This window comes from Amphiprion ocellaris, chromosome 24 (assembly GCF_022539595.1).
Source record: "Amphiprion ocellaris isolate individual 3 ecotype Okinawa chromosome 24, ASM2253959v1, whole genome shotgun sequence".
Taxonomy (NCBI): domain Eukaryota; kingdom Metazoa; phylum Chordata; class Actinopteri; family Pomacentridae; genus Amphiprion; species Amphiprion ocellaris.
In genome coordinates, this window is record NC_072789.1 from 10,024,077 (window position 1) to 10,044,512 (window position 20,436).

A 20,436-nucleotide genomic window follows, 5' to 3' on the forward strand; every position below is an offset into this window, starting at 1 on the left:
ATATAGTACATATTGTTTGTGAGCCACAAACAACAACTGCTCACAAGGCAGGCAAAACTCCCCAAGCATTAAAGATGGCTCTATTAAATATTAGATCTTTAGCAGGGAAGACATTTTTAATCAATGACTTTATTATTGAGCACAATCTTGATTTTATGTTTTTAACTGAAACTTGGTTAGACCAAAATAACAGTGCAGCTGTTCTCATTGAGTCGACCCCTCCCAACTTCACTTTTATCAGTGAGGCCAGGGTGCAAAAGAGAGGGGGCGGTGTTGCAATTTTATTCAATGAATCGTTTCAATATCAGCAATTATCCTCTGAACATTTCTCCTCGTTTGAGTACGTAGCTCTCCAGCTGAAGTCCTTATCTCGAGTTGTGCTACTTAATATTTACAGGCCTCCTAAATACTGTGCAAACTTTTTTGATGATTTTAGTGAACTGCTGTCTATGATCTGTATTGATTTTGACTGTGTAATTATTGCTGGCGACTTTAATATCCATGTTGACAATCCCCAGGACAAAGGGACTAAAGACCTGTGCAACACTCTTGACAACTTTGGGCTGGTCCAGCATGTAACAGAGGCCACACATGACAAAGGGCATACGTTAGACCTACTTATCTCCAAGGGTCTGAGTATTTCCAACGTCACAGTGTCTGATGTTGGCCTTTCTGATCATTCCTGTGTTTTCTTTGAGAGCACCGTCTCAGTGCAATCGACAGTTTTTACAGAGGTAACCAAAAAACGGTGTATTACTGAAAGCACCTCTGAGATATTTAACCAGGCTTTCTCTTCAACACCAGCTCTGTCTTGGGGTTTAGTCGATGAGCTGATAGGTAGCTTTAATGCTAAAATTGTAAATATTATGGATGCCATTGCTCCAACTAAGGTGAAAGTGATCTCTGGTAAGAAAAAATCTCCATGGAGAAATGCCACACTGGTCAGAAATAACAAAAGAGAGTGTCGGAAAGCTGAACGCAGATGGCGAAAATCAAAACTTCAGGTTCATTATAACATTTATAAAGAGAAACTGTACACCTACAATTTACAACTGAGGAATGCAAGACAATCTTATTTCGCAGATATAATCACCAAAAACAGTCACAATACACGAGCCTTATTTGCTACTGTGGACAGGCTAACAAACCCTCGTGTATCAGTAGCCCCTGAGTTACATTCTACCAGGGCCTGCAACGACTTTGCATCATTCTTTACAGAGAAAATCCAAAACATTAGACAAGCAGTTAGTGCCTCCACAGCAGGTTCAGGACATGTCCTGTGTCAGCGTAAAACCAATTTAAACACCATGACACAATTTAATCCTATCAATCGCAAAAACCTGGAGGACATTATACACCAACTAAACTCCTCCTCCTGCTGCCTGGATATTCTGCCTACAAGGTTTCTCAAAAAAGTTTCCCAGGTACTGCTGACAGATCTTTTATGGATTGTGAACTTGTCTCTTATGTCAGGCGTCTTTCCTCAGGCTTTAAAAACTGCTGTAATTAAGCCACTTCTAAAAAAGAGCAACCTCAACAAGTCACAAATGAACAACTACAGACCAATCTCTAATCTCCCATTTTTAAGTAAGATCATTGAAAAAGCAGTTTTTCAACAGCTAAACAATTACCTAACAAAAAGTAACAGTTTCAATGTTTTTCAGTCAGGTTTTCGGCAGCATCACAGCACTGAGACAGCCCTTATTAAGGTGATTAATGACATCCGCTTAAGTACAGACAGCGGCAGGATGACAGTCTTAGTGCTGCTGGATCTTAGTGCTGCGTTTGACACAGTCGACCACAATATACTACTCAACCGACTGGAGAACTGGGTGGGACTGTCCAGCACAGTACTCAACTGGTTCAAATCTTACCTAAAAGACAGGAATTACTTTGTGTCTATAGGTAACTTTACGTCTGAACAGACAGCAATTACATGTGGAGTTCCGCAAGGTTCCATCCTGGGGCCTCTTCTGTTTAACATCTACATGCTCCCACTGGCCCAGACTATTGAAAACAATAATGTAAGTTACCATAGCTATGCAGATGACACGCAGATTTACATTACAATGTCCCCAGGAGACCATGGCCCTATACAGGTGCTGGGAAAGTGTATTGAACAGATTAATGAGTGGTTGTGTCAGAACTTTCTTCAGCTAAATAAAGACAAAACTGAGGTAATAGTTTTTGGAGCCAAGGAGGGGCGATTAAAAGTGAGCTTAGAGCTTCAGTCGCTACAGCTAAAAACCACAGACCAGGCCAGAAATCTTGGTGTGGTGATGGACTCAGAACTCAGCTTTGAAAAACACATCAAAGCAATTACAAAGTCGGCTTATTATCACTTAAAAAATATCTCAAGAATTAAAGGACTGATGTCTCAGCAGGACCTGGAAAAGCTCGTCCATGCGTTCATCTTCAGTCGGCTTGATTACTGTAACAGTATCTTTACAGGTTTACCTAAAAAAACACTCAGACAATTGCAGCTGATCCAAAACTCTGCTGCTCGAGTCCTCACTAAGACCAAGAAAGTAGATCACATCACTCCAGTTCTGAAGTCTTTACACTGGCTTCCTGTCACTCAGAGGGTAGATTTTAAAGTCCTGCTGCTGGTCTACAAAGCTTTAAATGGTTTAGGACCAAAATACATCAGAGACCTCCTGACTCAGTATATACCAACCAGACCACTCAGGTCATCTGGATCAGGTCTTTTATTAGTTCCCAGAGTGAAAACCAAACATGGAGAAGCTGCATTCAGCTTCTATGCTCCGTATATTTGGAACAAACTCCCAGAAAACTGTAGATCAGCTGAAACTCTCAACACATTTAAGTCCAGTCTGAAGACCTACCTGTTCTCAGCTGCTTTTGACTAAGGTCTTCTAAGAGTTATTTTAAATCTTATTTTATGACAAACTCTGCAGTGTAACTTTTAAAATGTCCTTGCTTCCAAACTTCTGTTTTTGATTCTTTTACTCTTCTGTATCCTTAAATTTTAATGACCTTCTTAATGATTTTATAAATGTTTTCTTTCTTTTTATAATTGTGTTTTCATCTGCTGTTTTAATGTCCTTGTGAAGCACTTTGAATCACCTTGTTGTTGAAATGTGCTATATAAATAAACTAACTTTAACTTTTTCCTGCTTCAAGAACCCTATGATCGCTTCCACCTTGTCTGCTTGGTGGAAAGCACTGGAAATCACAGGCTCCCAATTAAAACCCAGTATACTCTCCCCAATCTGGCACAACCCTGATTTTGCAAACAACAAAATAGCTCTTTATTTCAGCACATGGGCAGAGAGAGGAGTCACTCACCTCCATCACCTTCTGGATGACAACACATTTAGGACATATATAAACTTATTCCAAACATTTGAAATAAGAAATGGAAATTTTCTTCGGTACCTACAGGTAAAGAAGACGATTACAAGTAGAATTCCATCCCTTCAGACTACTTTACAGCCAACGGATTTACAGCCACCCGAATTTGTCGAATACATTGTGAAACTGTCTCCAAGAAATAAAAAGAATCTCTCAAAAATTTATAGTTTACTCTCAAAGACACACTCTATACACCTACCAACTCAAAAATGGGAAAAAAGACGTATCCAAATCTTTTGACTCTGATTTTTGGACCCAGATCTGTGAAAACACATTTAAAATGACTAAAAACACCAACTTACAATTGATCCAATTTAAGGTGCTTCACAGAACGCATATAACGCAATATAAACTGTATAAAATGGGCTTCTCACGCTCAGACACATGTACGCAATGCACCCAAAACATGACTGACACTTACTTTCACGCTCTGTGGCTTTGTACACCCGTCTATCAATTCTGGGTAACGATCACACAGAAACTCTCCAATATTTTGGACTGCGGGATTCCACATTCCCCAAACGTTTGCCTAATTGGTGATCTAACGCAAACAGCCCTTCCAGACATTCATATCCAACCCACACCATCGCCATCGCCAAAAAAACTATCTTAGTTAACTGGAAAGATAAGAAAGCCCTCAACATCATCCATTGGCTGAACCTCCTCACAGAACACATCTCACTAGAGAGAATATCTGCTATCAGAAAAAACCAATTGGACTCCTTCAAAGAAAAATGGTCTCCATTTATTAAGTCAATAAATATTAATCTATAGCCTCCGCTTGTTTGTGGGCGTATGCCATTTCCCTCATAAAATTGTAATTATTATTCTGTCTGTGTGTATGGTCTGACTTCTGTCTGCTTTATTTCAGTTTATTAACCCTCTACCTTTTTAAGTAGGATGGCACCATGGACTTCAAGGCTGTGTGCATGCACTAATGGTGTCCTTTTCCTATTGCTCTTGGGGTCGCTCTCTGGCTCTGCGGGGCCGGCGTGGCTCGGGCCCCTCTGCCTGGGGGTGGGTGTCCCCGGTGTCTCTCCCTTCGAGCCCTGGGTCTGCTGGGCCTGTGCGCTCTCCCGGGGCCTTGGGGGTGGCGGCGGCTGGTCTCTTCTGGGGCGCCCTGGCTGGCCCTGGGGTTTGGGGTGGGTCGGCCCTCCGGTCGCTCCCCTGTCCCTTCCTGCTCTGCTTCCCTCCTCCTCCCTCCTCTCCTGCCTGGCCGCTCGTCCTCGTCCCTCTCCCTCCCCTGGGGGGGCTGGGGGCCCTCCGCTGCCTGGGGGACTGGCATGGGGGCCGGGTGGTCTCTCTGGGGGGGTGGCTCTGGCTCATCCGGGCACAGGCCTTGGTACTTGCCTGTGTGCCGCCACTGGAGATTAGTTTCTGCTGGCTGGGGGCTTCTGTCCGGGCCCGGTGCTGTCCTGGGGAGTAGTGGTGTGGGTGGGGTCTCGGTGGTGCTGCGGGGTGAGCGCCCTGCATCCTGGACGTACCGGCTCCGGGGTGGGCGTGGGGGCTCATGGCCCTTGCTTCCTGGTGGTGCGGCCTGGTCCTCCCTCCGGGGCGGGGTGCTGCATGCGGCTGGCCCGTGGTGGGGCTGCAGCGTCTGCCGGGGCGCTGGTCTAGCGCTCCGACTTCTGGGGGTTTTGGTGCTGGCTGGGCCGGTCGGGTTCGGGTGGGCCCACCTCGGCCTCTTGCCTCCGGGCTCTGGGGGCCCTCTGCACCAGTACCAGTGGTCTTACTACCTGTCTCCCCCGCTGTTCTGTCCTCTTGGGCCGGATCCACACCAGACTGCCTCTTACTGTGCACTTCACATACTTCACACATCACTGTATATAGTTACTCTTAGGCACATATAGGGACACAACAGTTAGGGCCCCGAGAGCAGGTGGGGGCAGGAACGATGGGCTCTGTGGTGGGGCGGATGGCAGGGCTCTACGGCCTTGTCTCTTCCCCATCACCCTCTTGCTTGCCTCCCCTGCTCTCTAATTTCTTTTTAATGCACCACACACACTCACAGCTTGGGGGTAGGTCTGGGACGGCTCGGGGAACTTGGGTCAGGGTAGGCTGCAGAGTAGCCATCCTCTGTGGTCCTCTGGCCCGCCCCCTGGACGCCTCACCCAGCCTCCCCACTTTTAATGCACCACATGACACTCAGGGTTACACTATCACGGTGCAGGGATAATGTCTCCAGTCTGGGATCGGGAGACATATTAATAGGGAGTAATGGGGGGATTTCACTAATATGGCCTCGCTGGTGGGACCCGGCCCCCTTATGGCTATGGGGTGACGGGGGTGGACCATCATCCGTGTTGCTGTGGCCGGGGGGTCCCCGGGACCTGGGGGCTGTGGTCGGGGGGGGTTCTCCTGCGTGCCCGACGGGTCCAGGCTGGTGCGATGGCTCTTGGTGGGCTGCGGGGGCTGGATTGGCCGTCCTGGTGGGCGCTGTAGCTGTACTGCGGGCTGGCGGCATGTGGTGGCTCTGTCCTGGTGGGTCGTCAGGGCGCGTTGCGGGGAGTGGGGGCCCTGGGTGTACTGCGCTCACCTGGGGCCTGGTGCGGGGGGTATGCGGGGTGCCTCCCTGTCGGCGTCGCCGGGCCCCACCACACTATCCATTTCTACCCTCTGGACTCGCATCGGGTCCCGGCTCCGATTTCCTCTGACCGGCTCCCGGTGGCGGCCTGCCTTGTGATGGGCTGGTTGCCGCCCCTTCGGTGGGCCGCTCGGCCCCTGTGTCTGGCTTCCTGGCTGTGTGGGGCGTTGGCCCCCTCTGGGGGAGGGAGAGGGGGTGGGGTTGGGCGGGTCGGGTGGTGGGTTTGGTGGGGGCTGGGGCTGGGGTGGGCGGGGTTGGGGTTTGGGTGGCGGGTGGGTCCTCGTGCCCCGGGCTGCCTGGGGCGGTCTTGGCGCGCTGGGGGTGTCGGTAGCTGCTCCCTCTTGTTCTCCGGGTCCGCGTCGTCCACGGTGGCCCCGGAGGCTCTCTGGGGGTGCCGCCCTGTGGCTCCTACTGCCTGGGGGGAGGGTTGCCCTGTTGGCTTGGCCCTGCCTTGCCTTGATTGCTGTTCTGGGCTTCGGGGTTCTTCACACTTGCATGTTTGATCAGGTCTCGCCAGCTACTGCCGAGTCCCATTTCAGTGAATGATGGGACCCGCCAGAATGTGCTGAGAATCTCTCCAGAGTCTCTACCCTAAACTCATTCTCTCTTGCACTAGTATCCTCTTCTGGCCTGTTCTATTCTATTCTACACTATCAAGACATCCACAATTATGGTGCTCAGTACCGTTTGTTTAATTATTTATTTATTGTATCTCTTTTTCTTTTCTGCTGGTTTGGATTTCTTTTCTTTTTTCAAAATTTTTTTTTATTTTTATTTTTATTTTTTTTAAATTGATTGACAGTTAGTAGTTGGGAATAACACACCACCTTACTATCTTTAATTGCAATAGCACCGCCTGTTAATTTCTATCCCTGTTCATCCTGTTCGTCCTGTTCGTCCTGTCCAGTCTTTGTTTCCCCCACACATCACTGAGGTGTAGCACTGCCCTCCCTGGCTTATAATAGGGAATTCGAATAAAGAAGGTCTGCTTAGCTTTCAGGGAGGGCCGGTGATGGTCACACACATGCACTAAATATTAAAATATTTGGCTCCAAGACTAAAATATGCATCGATCTCATACAATGTTGACTCCCTTCTTGTGGAGTTAAACAATGAGAACAAATGCAGACCAAAAAAAAAAAAAAAAAAAAAAAAGTAATAACCTTTGACTGGTTGCTCTTAACCCTGTAAAACCCACTGCTGCAAAAATACAACATCAGCTTATTTTTTAATTACTATTTTCTATTATGTATATCTGAAATAAACCCTAATCTGTGGGTCTGACAGCAGCGTGAGGTCAAAGAAGCTGCCATCAGCTGCTGCACTTCTGTCCGTCCAGCAGATGGAGCCATGGAGCTGCAGTGAAGTGAAGAGCAGCACAAGGCAACCACCACTTCCATCCACTGACGCATTCAATTTGACTGACGCTAATGTTTTATTGACTTCCAACCACTAAACCAATATGATCACTGATGCACTGAGCTGAAGAAGTAATGTTACATTTCAAACATAACTGGGGAAATAACCGAAACTTCTTCCTTAGGAAAGGAGAAAGTATAAGAGTATAAAGGCAGTGCAAGAATAAATAAGAAAAAAACGGTGCAAAAATTGCCCATAGCATTATCCATCCATTATCTATACACCGCTTAATCCTCACTAGGGTCGCGGGGGGGGGGCTGGAGCCTATCCCAGCTGACTCAGGTGAAGGCAGGGGACACCCTAGACAGGTCACCAGTCTGTCACAGGGCTACATACAAAGACAAACAAGCACTCTCACATTCACACCTACGGGCAATTTAGAATAATCAATTAACCTCAGCATATTTTTGGACTGTGGGAGGAAGCCGGAGTACCCGGAGAAAACCCACGCATGCACAGGGAGAACATGCAAACTCCATGCAGAAAGATCCCGGGAAAGCCGGGACGCGAACCAGGGATCTTCTAGCTGCAAGGCAAAAGTGCTAACCACTACACCACTGTGCAGCCCTCCCATAGCATTATATACAGATGATTTTATTCTTTAAACAAAAAAAAAACATGTAGAAGACTATATACAGAGGATGAGGTTTCAGGTATAGATAGATCGACAGATGAATCCTTACTGTGAAAATATTTAAAGACATTGAACATTGTGCAATATAAGGTCAGTCAGCAGCCTCAGTTCATGCACCAACACAACTTTTATGCATTTTTAAAAAATAAAAAATTACATGTTTCTAAATTTTCTCCATTTACAAGGCAGGGAGATAACCGAAACTTCTTCCTTAATAGTTCCTGTTTAGTTTGTATGCTGTGGTGTCAGGATTACTACACGTGGAAATGAATATCAAATTAAAATCATTTCCATATCTTGACAAGTTGTTGCGATCACAAAGTAAAATACTACATCACTGAGTTCCAGATATCTGCAACTGAATATTTTGTGCCTTTCTAGACACTCTGTGATCTGTAATTTGTGTATAAATGATAAACTGAGGCATAATGATGTTGAAATTGCACTTATTTTCATTTAAAAACTTCAAGTAAAAGACAGTTTGTTAAACGTGAACACTTTCAGAATGTATTTTTTTGCACTAAAACACAGGGAAATATTATAGGTTATTATTTTACTGGTCACTTGAGATCAAACTGTGCTGAATGTAGCTCCTGAACTAAAATGAGTTTGACAGCTCTGCTCTACAGAATAAAGATATGTGTCAATAACAGATTCTATTGGCTGTAAATATTGATTTAACCCTAAACCAGAGACTGACACTTTGTGCCTCTTGTCTTTATGAGATTTGCAGTAAGCCTAATTATCGGAGTGAAGGATGTTTCATGTATTTGTTATTTATTCGCTCCTAAAATCCTTCAACACCATCAAGCATCTGAAAGAATTAAACTGTTTTAAACACCATTAGAATATCAGATTTAATGTGAGATGACTGAATCCTGTTTTCTACTGTAAAATACTGGGAAAGAAGAGGACATTTTTGATGTTTAGTGCTTAGTTAGAAAGGAATACCATATGATAGGACTTTCTCCAAAAACATATCATGATGTTCCAGCCACTAACTAAACACACAACACTGTTAACTTCACTAACACAGAAAAACTTTATTGAACTGACTCACCTCCTCCATGAAGTCAGGGTATCAGCTGTGGAGACAAAAGACAAGCAAAATTAGCAGAGAATAATTACTTTTCACAGAGAATATTCACTTCAATTTGAACAGAAACTACCAAGATTCAGAGCCATTGAGTGGCTATAATATATTAAAACTGCCGTAAGGTGAACAGCAAACATCTGTGTTAATCCACTTTTCTTTTATTTTAGTCCATTAGTCCATTAAATGAACTTGGACTTAGTGCTAAATTCACACAAATAGAGCTTATTCTTTCCTTATTAATGTGCACCATTTATGAACGACGTCACACAAGATGAGTAAAGTTGAAGTGTTGTCGCTGATTGTGATGCTTCTTCAAATATTTCTAGGAAATTAGAAATCCTTTCTAAAAAGAAATATTTCACCTATTTGTTGAAGGTGAAAACATCCAAAGTGATGACTAAAAAGCTCACCAAGAGAAGCTTCTGTGCGGAGCCCACACGCATTGAAAGATATGAGCTGCAGCATAAGGAGTGGACAGAGAACGGGGATGAGTTTACTGGCCATGTCACAACCGTTTTTTTACTCTTTGCTTTCTTAACCGTCTTCGGCTGCCTAGATTCATTTAGCCGTTTTCTTAACTGGGTTACCTCCAAGAGCTCCATTTCCGAGTCAGAGGATGACAGCCTCATGACCGGGTTCCCCCCAGCGGAATTTGAGACTGTGACTCAGGGACAGTGTCATCAGGCATTTCTTCCGTCTCATCCACTCCATCCAGAGCACACTGTGGCTCCTCACAGACCAGCTTCTCCACCGCCTCCTCCCGGTTCCGGCTCTCCGGCTGAGCCTCCTTCGCCCGTGTAGGACCAGGAACCTCCACGCCTCCGGAGCCCCTCGCATCGGTGAGTGTCATACCCAGTTGCTCTCGTTCTTGGCTGTTCAGTCCCTCTTCCTCCTGGTCACTCACACACATTCCTCCATCCTCCGACTCAGAAACGGAGTTCTCTCTAACATCATTCTCACTTTTGTTGCATATATGAAGCCGGGTTAAATCAGACACCAATACTTCAAATTTAATTTTTGTGGGGGTTCTTTGTTTCCCAATTTATTTACAAGTAATAGAATTTCTAAAATGAGATGTATTCCCCAAAACTTAGGGCACAATACATTAGCAACTATATAAGCAACAGTACTAGAAACAGTATCCGAACCAGAAACATACAAGAAACATACGGCTGTGGCCCCTAGCACAAACAAAAAAACACAGTTACCACAGTGCTCTGTATAAGCCTTGGTGCTAAGCACAGAATGCAGTAACAAACAGTAGTTACAAATATTTCATCTTTAACAACACAAAAATACAATGCATATAATAACACACTCATATCTCATGGAACTAGGAGCATAAAATCATATACTGGAAATCCCATACCAAGCACACGGACGACTAGCATCAGCGGCACATGTACAGTGCTTCCATCCTTCAACCATCGGCACTCCTAAGCACAACACACAGACATAAAGTGGATCTCCAGTGTCAATAACAAACAATCCACCATTCCGTCATCATAGTTCACATTTCAGCCTTTCATATCGCAGTATGATTTACATTTTTCTTACGGTCCTGATCCCCGACCGTCTCTGCGATCACAACTTCCGGTATTCTGCCCTCTGACCTCCAAACTACCGGAGGTACAACAATGACCATACGCCCCCTGCTGTCCAAAATGAGAACCAGCAGAAGAGCCACAAACAGGCATTTCAGTGGTTTTTTCAGTTTGTTTTATTGCCTCTGTTTACCACCTGGTTACATATACAATTTGCAAGTTGATTAGGACACAGCTCGCATCGCCTCACCCTCGTTCTCATGTCACACTCCTTAGCGTAATGACCCTGCTCCCCACACACATGACATTTAAAATCAGGACACTCTCTGAGGATGTGGCCCGGCTGAATACACAATCTACACACCTTTACCTGTCTATCATGTATCACACGTACATATTCTGGTCCTGTTACGGTCATAAATTTAGCTGAATATGGTAGAGACTGAACATAATCAGTGAATTTAACTTTAGAAAACCTCGTCCCATCTGCTATGCTATGTTTACAACTCTTTTTAATTGTTTATTTGTATTTTTAGTGTTTAATTTTGGAATTGAATGTTTTGTATTTTTTATGTTTAATTATCTAATTAAATATTTTGTCTTTAATGTTTTATATTCATTTTGAATTATTTAATTGTATTTTTTAATGTTTAGTTTTCTTTTTAAAAACGTAATTGTATTAAATGATTTGTTTTATTGTATTTCATTTCCCTGTTAAAAGAGTGTTTTCCTTACCACCGTCACCTTGGGACTTGCTCTGGGGTTCAGGCATATGGGTTCTGTAAAGTGTCTTGAGACAATTTGACTGTAATTGGCGCTATATAAATAAAATTTAGTTGAATTGCTTTTAAAATTTTTCATCTTTTTTTTGTTCCTGTCAAGGTTTTTACCCCAACCTTAAAAATGAAACAAATCCTCAAATCACAATGCAAATACTTGTGTTGTGTGTGTAGCACTTACAATGGAAATATGCTGCCATTAGGTGGCTTAAGGGCTAGACTATGGAAAAGGTTCAGCTCTGGGAACTGTGTGAAAATTAATGAACACAAGACACAGAAATTAGGTTCCCGGTAATGTATTAAAATAATCAACAGAAAACACTCACTGCATGAAAAGCCAGATTATCGACCCTGTGAATCACTGAAAACCTACTAAGTTCCCCACAGTTATTGGTTGTTCTCAGGCTATGAAGTTCATAGCCTGAGAAGCCTAGCCTAGCTGGCGGGTGAGGAGAAATACCTTGAATGAATCATGTCTGTGGAGTTGGGGGGTGTGTGTGTGGGGCAAGGGGGGGAGTGAGACTTCACACCTGGGGCATGGCAGAGGTGTGAAAACTAATTAGCATCTAGCCTGCCTGTCTAGCATGACTCAGGACTACGATTGGATGAAACAAGACATGACAGCAGAAAAAAAACTGTGTCATGATTGGTTGAAAGATCTGTTGCTACTGGTCAAATCCCCGCCCCCCCCCCGCCCCCCCCCCCCCCCCCCCCCCCCCCCCCCCCCCCACACAAAAAAAACACTTATTATTATTAATATTTTAATAAGACATTAATAAATATGGGCCATATAGTGTATAATTACCTGCATACTTGTTATTGTTAACCAATGGGCTATCCTACAATCAATGACATTAATTTATTGCAAGGGAAAAAATATGACATGTTGAGACATGTTGAAAAACAAGAGCTTTATTGAACAGTCCTGAGTTCCAGAAATCCGAAATCAAAATTAAAATAAACTGTCTTTAAAAACAAAAAATTTACAAAAAATTTTGACCAAGTTCATCTCTCACTCCAGGCTGGTCTCAAGCATCAGCTCTGGCTTAAAATGTTTTCTGGCTGCTGCCGTGTTGTACTTCAGTGGCTTCAGTCTCGGCTGTCCATTGTGAAAACACCTGTGATGTAGAGCTGTGTACTTTACATCAGCCTGTAGGGCTGCACACAGGTTGGCAAGCTCCTGGCTGTGGAAGGATGGAGGCCATACTATCCATCCACGCACCCCGTCAACGCTGCCGTCCTCCTCATCTGACATCATGTCAGCTGTGATGCTCTTCCAGAAGTCCTCTTCATCGGGAGCAAGGACTGTCTTCCTGGCATCCAGCAGATGTGAACACAATCAGTACAGGAAATCAATCCTTTTTTTTTTTTTTTAATAAACAATATCTTTATTGGGTTTTATATTATGAAAAACTTAACAATACACTCAACATAAAACAAATAAAGAGCAACATGATCCCCCCAAATAAATAAAAAATAAATAAAAAAGTGAAAGAATGAAAGAGAAAAAATAAATAAATAAATAAGTAAATAAATATAAATACACAGCATACAGCTCAACAATTCAGCACCACTGTCAAAATTAATTGGCCTCATAACATCTGAGAAACTCAGTTAAAGGTGACCATATTTTCCCAAAGTCCCCTCCTCTTCCTCTGACAATATAAGTAAGTCGTTCTAGTACAATACAAGATGCCATCTCTCTCACCCACATAGGTATTGAGGGTACGTCCATTTTCTTCCAGTATAAAGATATCAGCCTCCTGGCCTGCAGGAGTCCAAAATCAATGAGTGTTAACTGACTTGAAGTGAAAATACAGTTCTCTGGAAATATACCCAACACACACGTCCTTGCGTGAAGAGGCACCCTCACACCAACAATCTTAGACAAAGTTCGTATGACTGATTTCCAGAACGTCTGTAATTTTGAACAGCCCCAAACACAATGAAACAGAGTACCCTTTTCTTCTAAGCATTTGCTGCACGTGTCTGGGATATTGGGCGACCAACGATTCAGTTTGATCGGAGTTATGTAAGTTCTCATCAACCATTTATATTGGAGGAGTTTCATCCTTGTGTTAATTGATTGAGTTTGGGCTTTTAAACATGCACTTTCCCAATCTACTTCATGTATATCCTCTTGAAGATCAGATCTCCATGCTTCCAGCTTGTCAGTGGTGGTTTCCTTATCATGTGCCAATAGAGCTGCATAAAATAAAGAAGTTTGACCTTTCTCCTCTAAGTTTTGGAGTGTAAGGTTCTCCAGATGTGATAGCGGAGGTTCAGATATAATGTGTTTGTATTTTGACATGATGAAATGTTTTACTTGTAAATATTTTAAAAAATGCTTCTTTGGAATGTCATATGTTTGACATAGTTGGTCAAATGTGAGCAGACCACCATCCCTATAAAGGTCTGCCACCTTCTGTACACCTTTATGTGCCCAAGTTTTGAAACCTCCATCTGCTCTTCCTGCCATGAAGCACTCATTGCCCCATATAGGGGAAAGACGTGAAATAGGAGGGAGATCGCCAACATGTTGATGTGCCCTATACCAAACGTCTATGGTATTTTTAAGAAAAGGGTTGTTTGTTATTTTCTTTAAGCGTTTGGGATTTGCAGAGTACAGATACAGTTTTAATGCAAGGTTTGGTTCTGATGTTTGTTCAATATTTACCCAGGCTGGGGGTATCTCAGTTGAAAAGTAAAACATGGCTGAGCGTAACTGTGCAGACCAGTAATACCATTTCAGATTTGGCAGTTTTAGCCCTCCTCTTTCGTATGGCAGGTACAGCAAGCGTAGTCTCAGCCTGGACTTTTCATTATTCCAGATGAATGCATTAAAAATACTGTTTACTTCATCAAAGAATAATTTTGGGGGTGGTAGAGGGAGTGATTGAAAGAGGTATAAGAACCTTGGTAGCACGTTCATCTTAATCATGTTTATTCGGCCAATTATTGATATGGGCATTGTCATCCATCTATCCAGAGTTGCCTTCACTTCTCTAATCAAAGGGTCGTAATTTGTTGCAACGGTGGTTTTAACATCAGGGGTAATTTTAATTCCAAGATACACAAATCCCTCGTATGCATTAATAAACGGGGTTTGTATGATTGATTTTAGCCTTTCGTCCTCATTTAAAAATAGTATGGAAGATTTTGAGTCATTTATAGTATATCCAGAGAACTGTCCAAATAGTTCAATTTGTTGCATTAGGTTTGGTATGCTGGTAGACAGCTTTGTTAAGAAAACTATCAAACCATCAGCATATAGAGCCAATCTGTGTTGTTGTTCTCCTATACGGATACCAGACAAGTCTGTATGTGTTCGTATTGCCATAGCCAAAGGTTCTATAGCCAGTATGAATAACATTGGTGATAGTGGGCATCCCTGGCGTGTGGAGCGTTCTAATGTAATTGGTTTTGAAACTATATTATTTGTTAAAATACTGGCAGTGGGTCCTGTATACAAGATCTGAATCCATTTAAGAAAGTTAGTTCCAAATCCGAATCTTGGCAGAACATTAAATAAATATGGCCATTCTATCCTATCGAAAGCCTGACGGGCATCCAGCGATAATAAGGCTGTATCTTTTGCATCAAATTTCTCATAAATTATATTGAAAACTCTCCTAATATTGTGGAATCCTTGACGTTTTGGTACAAAGCCATTTTGATCATTATGAACCAATTGTGAGATGTAGGGGTCTAATCTTTTTGCTAGAACTTTACAAAGTATTTTAGTATCAACTCCCATTAGACTTATTGGTCTAAATGATGAGCGTTCTGCAGGTGGCTTACCAGGTTTTAGGATCAGTGTGATCATTGCTTGTCTCAGAGTGGGTGGGAGAGTTCCATTTTGATAAGCTTCTTTATACATTTTAAAAAGTGGGATTGTTAATTTTTCTTGAAAAGCTTTATAAAATTCACTCGTAAATCCATCCGGCCCAGGGGCCTTACCACTGTTAATATTTTTGATGGCCTGTGATATTTCTTCAGTTGTTAAATCTCTGTCTAATTCCTTTTTTGAATCTTCTGCTAGGGTCGGGAATTGAAGTTGGTCTAAGAATGTTTCTTGTTCCACTGAAACTTGAGGGCATTCTGACTTATATAGGGTTTGATAAAACTCTCTAAAGCTGTCATTGATTTCAGATGGGTCTACTGTTAAGTTCCCTGCAGAGTTGATTATACTGTTAATCGCTCTGTCACTATGCATTTTCTTAATTCTCCATGCCAGGAGCTTGCCAGCTTTTTCTCCCTGATCATAGTAAGATTGCTTTAGCCACAACAGATTTCTCGCGGCCGCGTCGGAGGATAATTTATTATACTCAGTTCTTAAACGTAACAGTTCACTTTGTTTTAACTGGTCATCGCCAGTGGTTAGGTCTAGTTCCAGAAGTTTGATCTGTTTTTCCAGAATTTCAATCTGTTTCTTTTGTTTTTTAGCCTTCGTGCTCGTGAAACTGAGAATTTCACCTCTAATGTATGCTTTAAACCCCTCCCATCTCACCGAGGCACTAGTTTGGTCTGTATTTAATTCAAAGTAATTATCTATTTTTTCTCCTACGAATTTAACAAAGCTCAGGATTCTGTAGCCATCTTGCTTGAAATCGCCAGTTAATGGGATTATTAGTAAATTTCTCTATGTGGACATTTAATGAGATTGCTGCATGATCACTGATCACTATGCTATCATACTGGCATTTTTTAATCCTTGATAAAAGTCCTCTTGAAACCAAAAAATAATCTATACGAGATTGTGATTTATGTATACTGGATTGACAGGAGAATTCTATTTTGTCTGGATTCTGCTCCCTCCACACTTCCACCAGATTAATATCTGATATATATTGATTTATTACTTGTCTAGTTTGTGTTTTATAAATGTCTGAGCCTGTTGAATGATCTATAGTTGGGTTTAAAGTGCAGTTAAAATCTCCTCCAATTATGTAAGATCCTTGTAAAGTAGATATTGTAAGAAAGAGATCTTCAAAAAATTTAGGGTTATTTTCATTTGGTCCATATATGCTCACTAGATTCACTGCAAATGAGAGAATATTGCCCTGAGCGATTACATATCTACCAGCAGGATCTTGAATTGTTTTAATCATTTGAAACGGTACAGTTCTGTGGATCAGGATAAGTACCCCTCTGGCATAGTTATTATATGATGCATGTACAACTTGACCAGGCCATCTGTTCTTTACAAGTTTAACATCAGACATTGTCAGATGTGTTTCTTGAAGAAAAATTATTTTGGATTTAAGCTGTTTGATCCTGTTTATAACTTGCTTCAATTTAATCAATCTCCTGAGTCCCCTGACATTCCAACTTGTAATTTTTATATCAGACATGTTCTGGATATTTACTTGTTCCATAAGTGGTAGCTTTGTTCTGTGATGTAAATGTACTAAGACCCATTGCTGATGCTGTAGTAACATAAAATACATAGAAATTCTTAAAAACCAACAAACAAAAATAAACCTGTAATTGGCCCATAAGACTCCAAATCCCCACCCTTACTCAGAACAGTAAACAGGGGCTTATACTAATCCACTCTACAGGGGAGTAGTTGAACTATAAGAACCTGACCTCAAAAGCCACAGTGGTATCCATCAACCACGCAATACCATATTTTAAACTCTATGAACCCAAACAAACAGTAGACAGGTTAGATAAGCCAGTAAGCTATTTGGCAACAGTGTCTCTTAATAGTGTCCATTCTGGCGCACAAAATGTCTTGGAAAAAATAACACTTTCACAAAAATGAATAACATTAGTGCAAAAACAGAGAAGAGGAAGAAGAACTTAAATGATTATAATGGCTTCATTAAAGCATTATAGAGGAATGCCTTTTACAAATTAAATTACATAGCTGCTCGGAATTAGTAAGATAAATGTATAACTGAAAAAGTCTCAAGTTATTGGCTCATCTTATATCCACACATTTACGGAGTGTTTAATGGTTAAAGCCAGCTTGTTGTGTGGTCCAGAAAGTGAACAGCTCACCGCATTCCGTTAGTTATCTCCGGTGTGCTTGCGATGGAACTCCTCTGCTTCCTTTGGAGCTGATAACAGCTGAATTTTCCCATTGTGGAGGATCCTCATCTTGCATGGGTTGTACTGGAACCCGCGGAACATTCCTTTTTCGGCGAACACTTTTTTGACAGTGTTGAATTCGGATCTCTGTCGAACGGACTCAGCTGATAAGTCCTGGACAAAAAAGAGCTTGTTTCCATCGTGTGTAATGTTGTGCTGCTTTGTGGAGCGAAACACGAACTCCCGATCTTGAAAGTTCAGAAAACGGATAATGACTGCTCTATCCATATTCGGTTTCGGCGAGGCGAGGGTACGATGGGCCCGCTCTATCGTGAAGGACCTGTCTGTCTCCAGCCATCGTGGTAGCATCTCCCGTATAAACTCCATCAGCGGCCGCTTACCCTCAGTGCCCTCCCGGAGGCCAAACAGACGTAGATTTTTTCTTCGGCTCCGGTTCTCCAGGTTGTCGGTCTTGGTCTCCAGGTAGGCGATTCGTTTCATGGCTCTGTTGAGATCCGCTGTTTTCTTTTCTAGGTGTTCCTCTGTTGACATGATTCTGTGCTCAGCTTCCTCCAATCGTGTAGCATTGGCGGCGACATTTTGCTTCACTTCTGTCATGTTGTCTCACCAAACGGTTACTGATTTAGTTCATTTCACCCATGAGGCTACTTATATTGTCCAGTTTAGTTCCAAATCCACCGATCTCGGAGCGGAGTGACTGAAGTTCAGCTAGTACCGCCGTGAGGTCGGTTGTGTCGCTAGGGCTAGCGGCCCTCTCCCCACGCGAGTCCGGCGGTGGACTATCAGCTTTACCTGGCTTTTGGGAACCGCGCTTTCGGGTGAAAAATGTCACAATCCTTGTTATAGTCGTCTTGGACATTTTCTCAATTCAGTTGGCTTGTCTAATGTAGGGTTATTACAAGTTTTTAATGCGGGTTACACGGAGCCTCCACTTTATGCTGCCTTCCGGGTCCGCGGCTCCATAGCGCCCCGGAAATCAATACATTTAATAATTTAACAGAAAAATAATGTCATAGTGACCAGCAATACTATTCTAACCACATTTTGTATAAAACACACAATGTAATGAATCAAACTAATATCTCTTACCCTCTTTCTTCTGTGGTGACTCGGGGCAGAAGACTTCATGGCCTCCGCCTGATCCGCCATGTTGGGTTGACTGTAGCGGTAGTTCCTCCGTAGAGTTTCAAAATGCTTTTTACAATCAGCTGGAAAACAGTTAAATGAAGCCGTTATTAGCTTTATTATTATTTCCTGCTATTTTCAGCTATTGTTAGCTTTTGTTTCTGTTGATGAAATCGAAAAATTTAGAACAATTTTAAACAGGATACTTACGTAGAAGGACGTCTGTCTCCACATCCTCCACATCTGGACTTCAGCCAAAGTTTTAACTAAATATGTCCTGACTGTCTCATTGTGAGGTGAGCCCAGTCTGTGAAAATAAATCAGAACATTCATTTACTACTCACAGCAGAATAACTGCAGAGTCAACTGTAAAGTCGTTTAAAACAGTTTTAAATTAGCAGACAATTTGAATGGATGCATGAATTGTTTACAATCTACAGTACAACAATTTGTGTGCATTCAGCTGACAAAGAATTATTATACATGCTTACAGTAAACATTTTTCTCACAAAAAAGAAACGAAAAAGAAAAAAGAATAAACAGTCTCACCCTTGTTCCTAAAAGTACAAAAAGGCAAAAATAAAGTCACGTTTGTTAACAAAGATGGAGGACTACATGCTATCACTGCTTAACGTTACCAATTCAGAGCACTGTGCTAAAACTCGCTAAAAATATCCCACAAATGGAATATATTCTTACCGCAATTTTAGGACTGTGCTCTCCTCTTTTCCGCTGAATTTCCTCGCCGCTGGAGAAAGTGTTTAATTTTGCTTCCATGGCGGCTATCCTCTCCTCCAGCTTCTCCTCCAGCGGTCCTCTCTGGCCAGACAGCCGGCTGATAACGCTCAATAGTTTCTTCTCAGTGTCTGTCGCGGGTCTGACTGGAACCAGTCGGTCATGTTCAGGCTGTTCTATGCGAGGAGTTTGTGGTGAGTCGGACTGGTGATACCGGGCCGCCATTGTAGAAACTCCCTCTTTTCGACCGGGGTGGAGCCCGTTCGGAGTTGGAGCCGGCGCCCGACTTGGCGCCGGTTTTTTGTGTTTCGACCACCGGAGCTGCGGCTCCGGGCTCCAAACTCTGGGGCCGTTTCGGGCACCAACTCGTTGCTGGGCCAGAGGTGGCCAGAGTTGAGAGCCGAGCACGTCACGGGCAGAGGGCGGGGTGACATCTAAAAACATCTAAAAAGATAAACATGGATATGGTCATCAACTTATTGCGCGTGTTTAACCGCTAAGTAGTCAATGCAAGCGTAGTCGAAGCTAAGTAGCTAAGCTAACGCTAGCACGTTTACTGTTAAGTATCCAAACGTCTTTGATAATTACCTTTCTTCTCAAACGTGATCGCTGGGCATTGGAACGGCGACGCCGATGGGTAACCCCTAACAGAAGGTTTTGCTGTTCAGCGATGGCGAGACACACTAGCAAAGCCATGAACACCACTCCAATGAAGTCCTCCATTGTTGTTGTGTGGGTTTCCGTACAGCGTGAACGCTGTTGAACGGCTACGTACGCAGTGACGTACACACGTTTTGTGGTGGCGCAATGACGCAGCTCCAATTTTGCTCCTTCTGAATGGAAACACAAACCCGTTCTGGGGCGGCACGAGATTTGAACCAAAAAAGCACTGGCTCTCAACTTTGAACCAACCTAGCACCTGGTGTTCTTTGGTCGAAAGCAAGACGACTTCTTTGTCTGTTCGTGTATCGCGCGGTTCTTGCGAGACGACGCGTGTGATTGGACGAGCAACTCTAACGTGATGACGTCAGTGACGCAGCATTCCTTAAAGTAACATGCCGACTTCTCCAGGTCAACAGATTTTC

General features: G+C 43.0%; 1 protein-coding gene across 7 annotated transcripts in view; it reads right to left on the minus strand.

The window, feature by feature from the left end:
• Positions 1-20,419, minus strand: part of LOC129348310 (proline-rich protein 2-like) — a 31,778-nt gene extending 11,359 nt beyond the window's left edge. Inside the window, exons 1-7 of one of the 7 annotated variants that reach the window (XR_008600830.1) lie at positions 19,940-20,409; positions 19,316-19,795; positions 18,827-18,923; positions 18,581-18,699; positions 9,696-10,544; positions 9,519-9,564; positions 9,073-9,097 (exon numbers count right to left, since the gene is read on the minus strand). Coding sequence is in view for 3 of the 7 variants with exons in the window: in XM_055008462.1 (XP_054864437.1) it covers positions 4,327-5,193 (867 nt within the window). In the remaining 4 variants the exon portion in view is untranslated. Of the gene's footprint in view, positions 1-4,262; positions 9,098-9,518; positions 9,565-9,695; positions 10,545-18,580; positions 18,700-18,826; positions 18,924-19,315; positions 19,796-19,939 lie in introns of all 7 variants that reach the window. The other 6 variants (XM_055008462.1, XR_008600829.1, XM_055008463.1 and 3 more) reach the window with 6 other exon arrangements.
• Positions 20,420-20,436: the final 17 nt, after the last annotated feature.